At 41.0% G+C, this 12,929-nt stretch overlaps 1 protein-coding gene across 7 annotated transcripts in view; it reads left to right on the plus strand.

The window, feature by feature from the left end:
• Positions 1-12,929, plus strand: part of LOC122553773 (spectrin beta chain, non-erythrocytic 1-like) — a 332,898-nt gene that overhangs the window by 231,691 nt on the left and 88,278 nt on the right. For all 7 annotated transcript variants that reach the window (XR_015757960.1, XM_043698081.2, XM_043698085.2 and 4 more), the window contains 5 exons: positions 889-1,645; positions 3,935-4,137; positions 4,243-4,333; positions 5,927-6,073; positions 11,434-11,697. Coding sequence is in view for 6 of the 7 variants with exons in the window: in XM_043698081.2 (XP_043554016.2) it covers positions 889-1,645; positions 3,935-4,137; positions 4,243-4,333; positions 5,927-6,073; positions 11,434-11,697 (1,462 nt within the window). In the remaining variant the exon portion in view is untranslated. The remainder of the gene's footprint in view (positions 1-888; positions 1,646-3,934; positions 4,138-4,242; positions 4,334-5,926; positions 6,074-11,433; positions 11,698-12,929) is intronic.

The following is a 12,929-nucleotide window of genomic DNA, read 5'->3' on the forward strand; positions in this document are numbered from 1 at the left end:
CGGGTGTGCCTATTTTGTGGTCACCCAGGCTTGCAAGAACGTATGAATAAAGACTGCTTCAGAATTTGCCTCGGACTGAAATTATTCTCACGGAGAGGAACTTGCAGATGGTGGGGTTCCCATGTACCTGCTGCCTTGTTCTTTGAGATGAAAGTTGTTATGGGTCTGAAAGGTGCTGCCTAAAGATCCTTCATAAATTTCTGCAGTGCACCTTGTAGCTGGTACACACTGCTGCTCCTGCTGAATGTCAATGATTGAGGGAGTGGATGTTTGAGAATATGGTGCCAGTCAAATAGTTACCTTATCCTGGATGTGTCAAGCTTCTTGAGTGTTCTGTCCAGGTAAGTAGGGAATAACCCATCACACTTCTGACTTGTGCTTTGTAGGTGGTAGATGTGCTTTGCTTCAGTGTATGTAAAGGAATTGTGATGATATGAGTGGCATAGTGGCTCAGTGATTAGCATTGCAGCCTCACAGCACCAGGGACCCAGGTTTGATTCCAGCCTTGAGTGACAATTTGCGTGGAGTTTGCACATTCTCCATGTGTCTGCACAGGTTTCCTCCCACAGTCTGAAGATGTGCAGGTCAGGTGAATTGGCCATGCTAAATTGCCCATAGAGTTAGGCGCATTAGTCAGAGGGAAATGGGTCTAGAGGAGTTACTCTTCGGAGGGTCGGTGTGGATTTGTTGGGCCAAATGGCCTGTTTCCACGCTGTAGGGAATCTAATAAAATCTGAAGAGGTTTATTAAAATATTTTGATTCTTTATTTTGACAATGATTGTGTGCAGTAAAATTTCCCCTTTTGAGATACTTTCAAACTGATGGTGATTTATTTTCTGTTTGAAGTGAATATTTATAAATAATACTGATCTTGTTATAATTTGCAGATGGCTGCAGTTTCAGAAGTTGGTAGATATGAAAAAGAATGATGTTCAGTCTGCATTAAGCCTTCAGAATTATTGTCTTGAGTGTGATGAAACCAAGGTCTGGATTTGTGAGAAAACCAAACTCATCGAATCAACTCAGAGCTTGGAAAAAGACCTACCCGGTGTCCTAGCCATTCAAAGGAAGTTGTGTGGCATCGAGAGAGATCTAGCTGCCATAGAATCAAGACTTCCAGAGTTGCAGAAGGAGGCCCACAGACTGGCAGATCAGCATCCTCATCATGCTGCAGATATCTTGAAACGGCTTAAGGAAATCAATGATGTTTGGGACGAACTGAAACACACTCTTCAAGGTCGTGAGGAATCACTTGGTGAGGCCAGCAAACTGCAGAAATTCCTACAGGATTTGGATGACTTCCAGTTGTGGCTCTCCAAATCACAAAAAGCTATCGCTTCTGAAGATGAGCCAAACTCCTTGCCTGAAGCTGAAACTCTCCTCCGACAACATAACGCCATCAAAAATGAGATAGATCGCAATTTGGAAGAATACCAGAAGATACAGGAGAATGGGAAAATGATAACCGAGGGTGAAACAGACCCGCAATTTCAAATATTAAAGCAGCGTTTGGAAGGAGTGGACACTGGTTGGAATGAACTTCTTCAGATGTGGGAAAACAGAAAAAATCTTCTGTCTCAGTCTCACGGGTATCAGCAGTTCCTCCGAGACAGCAAGCAAGCAGACAGTATCCTTCGCAATCAGGTACTGGCGTACTGTCATGTTTTGCAATCACATGACCTGCTAAGCATTAGTGTGTGCTACTTTCAGCTATCTAGTGAAACCTCGTTTAATATAAGTAAAATCTTAAGGTGCAAAGTGACTCAGGAGCAAAGTAAAGTTAGAAAGCTTGCCTTTTAGGGAGCTTCATTGCAGCATCCGACGAAACTGTGTTTCTGCAGGAAGGTTTCATTTGCAGAGTGCATATAGCATCAACATAGTAAATGATGTAAACTAAACCTCCTTTGGATTAATGCATTTTTAAAAAGATTGCAACTGCACCATGCATCTTTTTCTGATGAACAAGGCAAAATGCAATACTGATTTTTTTTTAAGATTCAGGTGGTTAAGGAAAGATGTAATTTATTCATTTGGGAAGTGGAAATATAGGGGGCATCGGAGAAAATTTAATAGCAGTTTGGAACACGTTGATAATTTATTCTGCCCATACTTCAATGTCTTGCACTTTATAAACCAATCAGCCTTTAAGAATGTAATTAGGAATATGTTGCTCAGTTGACTAGTATTTGTTGAGATCTTGTATGCTTATCATAAATACTTTTCCAATGATTGCAACTAAATACTGTGGATGCTGGAAGTCTGAAATAAAAGCATAAAGTGCTGAAGAAAATCTGGCAGCCTCTGGGGCAGAGAGAAACAAAGTTGACTCTTACCTGAACAGAATTCATATTGAACTCATCAGACCAGCACTTCTCCAACACTTCCTATTTTTATTTAAAAAAAGTGATCATGGATATTTAAATGCATTAGCAAATTCTACAATGCAATGTTTTGCATTACCTTCACAGCTAAATTTAGTCCACACTTTGGGATGCTATTGGTTCCTAGAAGCACTATGGGTGGCACGGTAGCACAGTGGTTAGCACTGTTGCCTCACAGCACCAGAGACCTGGGATCAATTCCCGCCTCAGGCGACTGACTGGAGTTTGCGTGGGGGTGCTCTGGTTTCCTCCCACAGTCCAAAAATGTGCAGGTTAGGTGAATTGGCCATGCTAAATTGCCCGTAGTGTTAGGTGAGGGGGTAAAATGTAGGAGTGACGGGTCGGTGTGGAATTGTTGGGCCGAAGGGCCTGTTTCCACACTGTAAGTAATCTAATCTAAAACCAGTTCATTCACAGCAGCCTCTTTTTCATTATGTCAGCTTTCCTTTTCCATTGACCTGAAAAATAATGCCAAGGTTTTTAATTTAAAAACAAGTTCATAAGTAAAAACACAGTCACAGTAAGGCAAGAAGAGCTTTTGCATAAAATGTTCGATAAACCTCAAAGAAGACCAGTGAGAAGCGAGTTGTTGATTTGTTGGGATTTAGTTTCATACTGTTGGCATAGTCTTATTTCCTGCCAATACAATCACAAATTAGGTACTAGACAGCAAACAATAAAAAAGGCTGAAGGAAGCCAAATGAAAATAATTCTTTTGTCATTAGTCATTGCATTACACAGATTTGAATAAGGAACAGTTACTTTGAAAAATCAAGGTGTCCGGGTTTTATGTTGGAAACTTAACGCCATATTGCCAGAAATCACAATGTTGTAGCAGTTATTCTTTCAATTTGCTGTCCAATGTGGCTGGATTGAATAATGAATGTGAGCATATTTAACGTAAGTTATGCATTGAACATAAGCATCGAAAAGACCACCAGAGGGCTGTCCGAATTAAAATATATCGTCGAATCCCTACAGTGTGGAAACAGGCCATTAGGCTCAATAAGTCCACACCGACCTTCTGAAGAGTAACCCACCTAGACACATTCCCATATTACTCTGCATTTACACCTGATTAAAGCACCTAACCTACGCAACCCTGAACACTATGGGCAATTTAACGTGACCTACACATCTTTGGATTGTGAGAGGAAACCGGAGCACCCAGAGGAAACCCAACCAGGCACAGGGTGAATGTGCAAACTCCACACAGACAGTCACCCGAGGCTGGAGTCAAACCCAGGTCGCCTAAAGCAGTGGTTCTAACCTGAGCAGGCGTACAGCCTTGGGTGAGAGAAAAGACCTCTTGCAGCTTTTGCTTTGCTTGTACCAGTTGGTTATGTAGTGGCAATGGCAAAGATATGGGGGTATGTAACCCAGTCATCTTCACAATTGTACACAGTGTAAATGACCTAGACATGGAAGTCTAAATTGGGGGAAAGAAAAAGGAAAATGTCATTAAACTTTCAAGACCAAAAGGATGTCTAATGCAAATGGTAAATATTCATAAATGTTACAAAATATCTCTAAACTTTGACTTTTTCCACAGGAATACAGTTTAGTGCACGTTGAAATGCCAAAGACACTGGAGGCAGCTGAAGATGTGATCAAGAAACATGAAGGGTTTGTAACAACCATGGATGCCAACAGGGAGAAAATCATTGGGACAATTAATGAAGGAGAAAAGTTGATTAATGAGGACAATAACTTTAAAGTCAAAGTGGTTGACAAGATCCAAGCTATCAAGGAAAGGTAAAAATTGAATGTTTAGAATACAAAGCTCATCGAGTGTATGATCAAAAGGCATTGATGACTCTTTAGATTCAGATTCTTAAAGTGATTCTTTTGTTGATCCAGGTACCAAGAGAATATGAAACAGGCAAAAGAAGTGGCAGCCCATCTGAAAGACAATCGTGATCTTCAACATTTTCTTCAGAATTGTCAAGAGGTTTGTGATAGTAATCTGTTTACTGTAGTAACACTTCATTCTGCACTCATGCATTCAACAATTCATGTTGCTTTCCAGCAACAACTGTGAATATGTTTTACACTTCCATCATGTATTATAGTCATAGAGATGTACAGCGTGGAAACAGACTCCTCAGTCCAACTCATCCATGCCGCTAAGCTATCCCAACCTAATCTAGTCCCATTTGTCAGCATTTGGCCCATATCCCTTTAAACCCTTCATATTCATATACCCATCGAGATGTCTCTTAAATGTTGTAATTGTCCCAGACTTCCTTTGGCAGCTCATTCCACACAAGCACCACCCTCTGCATGAAAAAAGTTGCCCCTTTTAAATCTTTCCCTCTTCACCCTAAACCTACACCCTTGAGTTCTGGACTCCCCCGCTCCCAGGAAAAGACCCTGTCAACTTACCCTGTCCATGCACCTCATGATTTTATAAATTTGGCTGGCACTTTGAGATCTCAGCATTTGAGGACAGATATGAATGCGCCTTTGTTAGGCAATAGTTTTTTTTTAACTGTAGACCGGCTTCTCATTTTGGCACCACCTCCGTATGCCATATTTTACGTAAATGTGGGAGAGTGGCCGGTGGATTTGCAGCCACAAAGTTCAGGCCCATCTGTGATTTATACCCATAACTCATGCAGGGAAGTATGGAGGTAAATAATCGATGATTAATTTTCTGATGAGCCCAAAGCCCTCTCAAACAGGAATGGAAAATGCTGAAAATACTCAGCAGGGTGAGCAATATCTGTGGGGGAGAAAAAGAATGATTTACTTTGGTTTGAATTATGACTGCCACCTGTACGCAGTGCAGTGAAAAGTGTTGTCTTATGTGTTTTGTATACAGTTCATACTATGCATCAGGGTAACAGAACAGCATGCAGGATAGAGTGTTACAGCTGCTGAAAAGGTGCAGAGAGAGATCAAAATGAACATTGTCCATTCAAATGGCTGATAACAGTGGGGAAGAAGCTGTTCTTGAATCTGATCATACCTGTATTCAAACTTTTATATCTTCAGCCCAATGGAAGAGAGTATAACCAGCATGGGAGGGGGCCTTTGATGATGTTGGTTGCTTTCCCGAGGCAGTGGGAAGTATAGACAGAGTCAATGGACGGAAGGCTGGTTTGAGTGATGGATTGGGCTGAGTTCATAATTCTCTGTACTTATTTCCGGTCCTGGATAGAGCAGTTGCCATATCACACTGTAATGCATCCAGATAAGATGCTTGTTAGAAAAAAATAACATTTTTGTTAGTGTACCTCCCATTAGAATTGGAACCTTTCATCAAACCTTGCTAAAATTCTGAGGGAGAGGAAAACATTCTATTATCCCTTGACTTCTCTGAAGCGCTGTTGAATATCGATATCACAAATTAAGTAAAGCAACCTGCCCATTTACCATCTGTGGCAGTGTGTTTTATCTGTGTGTATGAGACCACAGCATATTCACTGAAAATGTGTTTCACCAGTTATGGTTAGTTAGATTGAGTTTGGAATCCTGCCTTCTGATGTACTGGAGTGTTCCTTCATCTGGAAATTTTTCACTGCCCGTTTTCTGTTTCCAGCTTATTTTCTGGATCAATGAGAAGATGCTAACCGCCCAGGACACCTCTTACGATGAGGCTCGCAACCTGCACACCAAATGGCAGAAGCACCAAGCGTTTATGGCTGAGTTGGCATCCAACAAAGACTGGCTGGACAAAGTTGAAAAGGTGACACACAGCTCAGGAATGATTATTCAGGGCTTTTGAAAATTCCGTCTAACTCATCTCCCTTCCCTGCATTTTCATTTTTTTTTTGGCAATAGTTATTTATTCTGTCAGGATGTGTGACATCTTCCACTTTTTCAAGTGGTTTTTGAAAAAGCGTTTTCCAACATGCAAGCCCGATTCATGCAGGGGAGCAATGGATGCAGAAAACAAAAGCCATAATCCTTAAACACAATTTAAGGAATTATAATCTGGATTTTTTTGTGTTTTCAGCGCAATCTGGGTGCAAAATGGCATTCCAAATTTTGTTCCATCTGAAAGCAATTTTTTTTTTGGTCAAATTTCTGGTCCAACTGCACATCACTGAATGTAGAATACAACAGTGGAGGTGCAAAGTGACATGGGAATTCATGTGCATATTAAAATATCATGAACAGGTATGGAAATTAATGCTTAGTTTTATATTGAAGGACTTGCATACAAGGGAGCAGAAATCAAACTTTGCAATTGCACAAACCTTGGTTAAACCAGACCTGGATTGAGTGTGTGAGCTACTCCCTTAGAATGAGCATGTCATTTACTCATGGCAAGAACCTGTGTGTTGCACTCCTTTAATGTCGGAAGGTTCTAGCTGACCAGGAAACGCATCAGAAAGATTAACAGATTGATAGTAAGACTGTTTGATCGCGTTATGACACCTTCCATGCCATCCAAGTCCTGAAATGGATTTTGAACTCAGAGCTTGTTGCCCAGAGGTAGAGACCACATATGTGGTTTACCACATTTGGGCACCAGACCTTTTGGAAGGATATGCTGTCTTTGGTGGAAGTGCACATGGATTCTGCATGGACTCTACTTGAAGTCTGAGGATTATTTTTTGAGGTGAAATTACACAAACTAGGATTGTATTCGCTGGAGTTAAAGGATAATGAGATCCAAATTGTCAAGATATGAATGGGAAAAGATGAGTAGATAGAGTCAAACCATTTCTGCTGATTGTGATATACAGTATAACTATGAGAGCCAGAACATTCAGATGAAAAATATGGGAAACCCTTTGATGCAAACAGAGGGAAGGAAGTTTGGGATTCTTTTCTGCATGATACTGGGTGAAAGGTTTAAATTTGAGGTTAATAGATAACTGGTATTCAAAAATATTAAGGGACATGAAGCAAAAGCAGATAAATGCAATTGGTTTCAGATTAACCATGATTTCTGTAGCTCAGTTGCTTACACTTGTTCCCATCTCCAGGACAATCAGGTACTGTTTCAGATTTTTGTTATCATGCATTTTGAGAAATGCATTGAAAGATTTACTGATAAATTGGTGTCATTTTACTTGAAAATAGTCTAATCGCAAAAAGGTAGGTGTTTTTAGTCAATCATCTGTGAGTATACTAATGTTACATTACTGCAAATGGCAGTAAAAGTGACACAGAACAATTTATGTCTTACATTGACAGTAATCAGTTTCTCGGTAAATTAGAAGGAAGCTTTTAGAAGATATTTAGGAGGTTGTATACTACTCTTGTGATGTATAAAGAAGTGTAATTCTGAAGGCTTTTTCAAAGGCTCACAGATGGCACAATAAAAGGAAACTTGCCAGGGAGACTGATTTGACATGGAAGTGGGTCAGGCTTCCAGTACAGTATGTGGAATGATATCCAGCCCCATCGTAATGGGCACCATGATAGTTAGATTACTTACAGTGTGGAAACAGGCCCTTCGGCCCAACAACCCTCCGAAGAGCAACCCACCCAGACCAATTCCCCTACACTTACCCCTTCACCTAACACTATGGGCAATTTAGCATGGCCAATTCACCTAACTTGCACACATATTTGGGAGGAAACCAGGGCAAACCCACGCAGGCACGGGGGGATTGTGCAAACCACACACACACACACACACACACACACACACACACACACACACACACACACACACACACACACACACACACACACACACTTGCCTGAGGCGGGAATTGAACCCAGGTCTCTGGTGCTGTGAGGCAGCAGTGCTAACCACCGTGCCACCCAAGTTGGCCTACTTAACACCAGAACCTTGTCCCTTGCCTCTGATGCCTCTTCTCCTCTTAGTTCCCACAACTCCCATCATGTAATCTTCACATCACTGTCACCAACCTGAGGTACTGCAGTGATGCTCACCACAACACTGACATCTACTGGACAATTGAACAATTGTTCAGGTGGGGCCTCTTCACAAAACAGGGCAAATCTTACCTGGCTCATCAGTCTACCAATCATCATCAGGAAGTGATACAAAATGTCAGTAACCGTCCTATTAAGTGCCAGTAGCTCAACAATAACCGCCTCATGGACACTCAGTTTGGGTTCTGCTAAACCCTCTCCCCTCATGGATAAAAGAGTTAAACTCAAGGGGAACTGAAGGTAACTGCCCTTGGTTTCTGAGTATTGCTGTAAGGAACCCTAGGCAAACTGGAGTCAATATGAATTGGAGAAACTCTTTGCCAGTTGGAATCATACCTGATGCAGAGGAAGATGATCATGGTTGTTCATGGTTAATAGTCTCAGCCACAGAATATCATTGCAGGAGTTCCTCAGCGTAATTTTCTAGGCCCAACCATCTTCGACTGCTTCTTCAATTACTTTCCTTCCATCATAAGGTCAGAAGTGGGGATGTTTGCTGATGATTGCACAGTGTTCAGCATCGCTCATTACTCCTCAGATACTAAAGCAGTCCATGTCCAAATGCAACAAACCTGGACAAATCCAGGTTTGAGCTGATTCGTAGCAAATAATGCAAGTGCCAGGCAATGACCATCTCCAAAATAGAGGGAATCTGGCAATCACCCATTGCTTTCAATGCCATTAGGATCACCGAATGGCTGACTGAATGCAATAATTCAAGAAGAGAGCTAACCACACCAAGATCAGTGGATATATTTAATAAATGCTGGCCTAGCCAGCGATGGCAAAATCTCCTGAATGAATAAAAAAAATTATCACCAGTCTTTGTGATGCTGATAGCCATCAGCCTCCAATTGACAGGCAGCTATCAGTAAGTAGCAGGTCCCCCCCCCCTCCCCCCCCTGTGTTCCTCAAATTAAGAGAAGACCTACTGGTGGCTACTGAAATGCTTGAAGGGCAATTAGTTTCAATGACTGTCCCCTTTGGAGCTAATGGGTATTCTCACTATTGCTCTAGCCAGTGGACAAGACTTCAGTCAGATCCAAGAAATCCTGCCCAAATAGTGCAAAAGGTAGTGGAAACCCAGGGCGGCACGGTGGCTCAGTCGTTAGCACTGCTGCCTCACAGCACAATTCCAGCCTTGGGTGACTCTGTGGAGTTTGCACATTCTCCCCGTGTCTGCGTGGGTTTCCTCTTGGTGCTCCGGTTTCCTTCCACAGTCCAAAGATGTGTGGGTTAGGTGAATTGGCCATGCTAAATTGCCCATAATGTTAGGTGCATTAGTCAGAGAGAAATGGGTCTGGGTTGGTTACTTTTCGGAGGGTCGGTGTGGACTTTTTGGGCCGAAGGACCTGTTTCCACACTGGGGGATCTAATCTAATTAGTACTAGCTATAATTTGAGTTGGTTGGCTAAACGTTGTGATCCAGTGGCATCTTCGATCCTCCGTCTTAATACATTCTTAAACTCACAACTTACATTTTGGATTTAACATAAAATATTTAAGGAAATTTTATTCATCATTTCACTCATAATTGCAATGGAAAATAGTGAGACCTGTATGAGATCTTAAGAGATGTGAAGAATTTAAACTGCAGCTTAAAGAGACAAGATAGTACGACAATGAGAGGTAAATCAATAGTTTAAACTTGAATTGCTGAGTCAATTTGTATTGTTACATAGGTGATCTAATTTCACAACTGGCTTAGTATTGGTGTTAATAAATTTATAAATATGAAGTATGGCTTTGCAGTGGAGCAACAGAATACAATTGTCAGGGTTACAAACTGAATGTCAAGTCAATGTTTTTATAATGATTCTCTAAGCCATGTGACCATTGTTTGAGGATTCCTGTGTACTATCTGTCATGAAACTGAGAAACTTCTAATTGAAGAGAGTTTGATGTGTTGCAAAATATGCATCCCTCACAACTCCCTGCTACTCGTGAGATTCACAGCTCAGTCATCAAAATCTTGTGGTCAGTCTGCCATATGTTTGCATTAACATGAAGTAGACAGCCAGAGAGGTGCACATAGGATGTTTGAGATCTTTGGACCCAGGCAGATATAGTGCAACTACTAATACTCGAATGATTGAAGTCAGGAATGGTCAAGTCAACAGAATTTGTCAGGCACTGACATCTCAGAGGACCACAGAGCAGAGGAGATGATACTGCTGGGAAGGGAGGAGCTCATGTAGAGATTTGAAAACAAGATTGTTAGTTTTTAAAATCAAGGCCTTTTTTGATTAGGAACTAATGTAGGTCAATGAGCTCCAAGGTAATAGGTCATTAAGGCTTGATGGATACTAAAACATAGCAGCAGAGATTTAGATGATCTCAGAATTACAGAAAATTGAATGTGAGAGAGCAGACAGTCACATTTTGAGATAATGAAAGCATGAATGAAGGTTGCAGCAGCATATGAGCTGGGAGTGGGTGAAGTTGGAAACATAGGGAATGGGGCAGAAGTAGATCATTTGGTTCTTCACGCCTGCTCCAACATTCAGTAATCATGGCTGATTAACCAACTCAGTACTCTGTTCTTGCTTTTCCTCATCTCAGTCCTAAATGACTAACCCTGTATCCTTAGATTGTGACTCATGGTTCTGGACTCCATAGGTCATTGGTAACATGCATCCTGAGTTTACCCTGTCTAGTCCTGTTAGATGTTTCTGTGAGAGCCTTACCCATTCTTCCACATAGTTAGGGCAAGGTTACAGTGATGGAAAAGCCATCCTTAGGTATGAGATCAGAAGATCAGTTTGGGTAAAATGTGACATCAAGGTTGGCACCATCTTGGACTGTTAGCTGGGGGAGGAATTTGGAGCAGTGACTAATCCTGTGTTTTCAGACTATGTTGCCAAGAGACATCACAGGGACCAAAATAGATCCTTTGGGACACCTGAGGTAATAACAACACAGGAATAGAAGCCATGGCTAATGATTAGTTTAAAGTTTGTTGTAAATAGATGTCATTGTAAAAATGAGATAGCTTCATTTCAATAATCTGGAAATCATCAAAGTGAGCATGTAATTTATTGTTTTGTTGTTTGTGAGAATCATTTTGGCTGGCACTTTTGAAGCTTGAAGATCAGAGTTCATTTTTTTAACAACAAGTGATTGCTGCTGGTGTCTTAAGTTATGGGGAATAATGTCCACTTTTATCTCATGGTCTTTCCCTTGCATCAGGAAGGAAAGAAGCTGATGGAGGAGAAACCCGAGTTTAAACCACAGATCTTGGACAAACTGCAAGAATTGACTGATCTGTGGAATGTGTTGGATGTCACCACTGAGAGTAAGGCAAAGCGCCTTTTCGATGCAAATCGGTCGGAACTGTTTGCACAGACCCGTGATGACCTAAACAAGTGGTTGACTGAGGTAGAGTTACAGCTGCATTCGGATGACTTTGGAAAGGACCTGACCAGTGTCAATATTCTGCTGAAAAAGCTACAGGTAATGATAGTTCTTTCTCCACAGATGCTTTCACCATTTCTTATTTTCATTTGCATTATTGAGGATGCTCAACTGGACGGTTTGTAAATAGAGTCATAAAGTCAGAGAGACAGACAGCATGCAGACAGACACTATGGTCCAACCAGTCCGTGCTGACCATTATCCCAAACTAAACTAGCCCCACCTGCCTGCAGTTGGCTCATATCCCTCCAAACCTTTTCTATTCATGTACTTATCCAAATGTCTGTTGATGAAATTGATGTGGAGGTGCAGGTGTTGGACCCGAGTGGACAGAGTGTAAAATGGCATAACACTAGGAGAGAGTCCAACAGGTTAACTTGAAAGTGCAAACTTTTGGAGCGATGCTCCTTCATCAGGTAGCTAGTGGGACAGGATCATAGGACACAGAATTTCTAGTAAAAAAAATCAAAGTATCATACAACTGATGCACTGTATTGAACAAACTTAGATTGAATGAAATTGACAACAAAGTGCAGGTCATCAGTAGAATACACATGAAAATCTGGAACAGCAACAGGTATTTGGCACATTAAAATATTTTGTATCACCCTGAATGAATAAAGTTAGTATCACCTTTTTGATGTTTAGGGATTTTCTTCAAATCTAGACATATTCTACAAAATTCAAAACCGGAATTAGCAGCCGTGGATCAAAAGTACATATGTTAGATTTGGCCATTTAGTAAAATGGCAAAATATTTTATTTTTCTAAGCATTGTTATGGCCAAGGTTGGAGGAGGGCACCAACATTTAGTCCCACTGCTCTGTGGATCACAGCATAAAATGAAAATATTTCTTCCCAGTTGCCAAGATGAGCAATTGAATAACTTATCTATATCAGGTTTTAAATGAGGCTTCTTAATAAATAGGATTATTGGTTAAATATCAAAACAAAAGCTATATAAAATAAAGCTGTAATAGTTGGTAAATGTACACAGTCAGTGATTTGGAAGTATAAATGGTTACCCCTGTAGATATTCCAATCATTTGCATGTACACAAACATATACACATAGACTATTCAGGAAAAGAGGGAAGAAAAACCAAATGTTTTTGCAGAGATTGGCTTTCTGAACAAAAATGCATTTTGGTCAATGGGTTATCCTTGAAGGCAATAGAATAAAGTGCTGGAGCCTGATGTTCTGGCACATACATGGTCTAGTCGCTAAGCATTCATGGTCTTTGAAGTCTTGCAGACATAGCCTTCTCAGAA

The sequence above is a fragment of the Chiloscyllium plagiosum genome, unplaced genomic scaffold (genome assembly GCF_037043375.1).
Source record: "Chiloscyllium plagiosum isolate Xiang-an unplaced genomic scaffold, Cpla_swu_hap1 HiC_scaffold_8, whole genome shotgun sequence".
NCBI lineage: Eukaryota > Metazoa > Chordata > Chondrichthyes > Orectolobiformes > Hemiscylliidae > Chiloscyllium > Chiloscyllium plagiosum.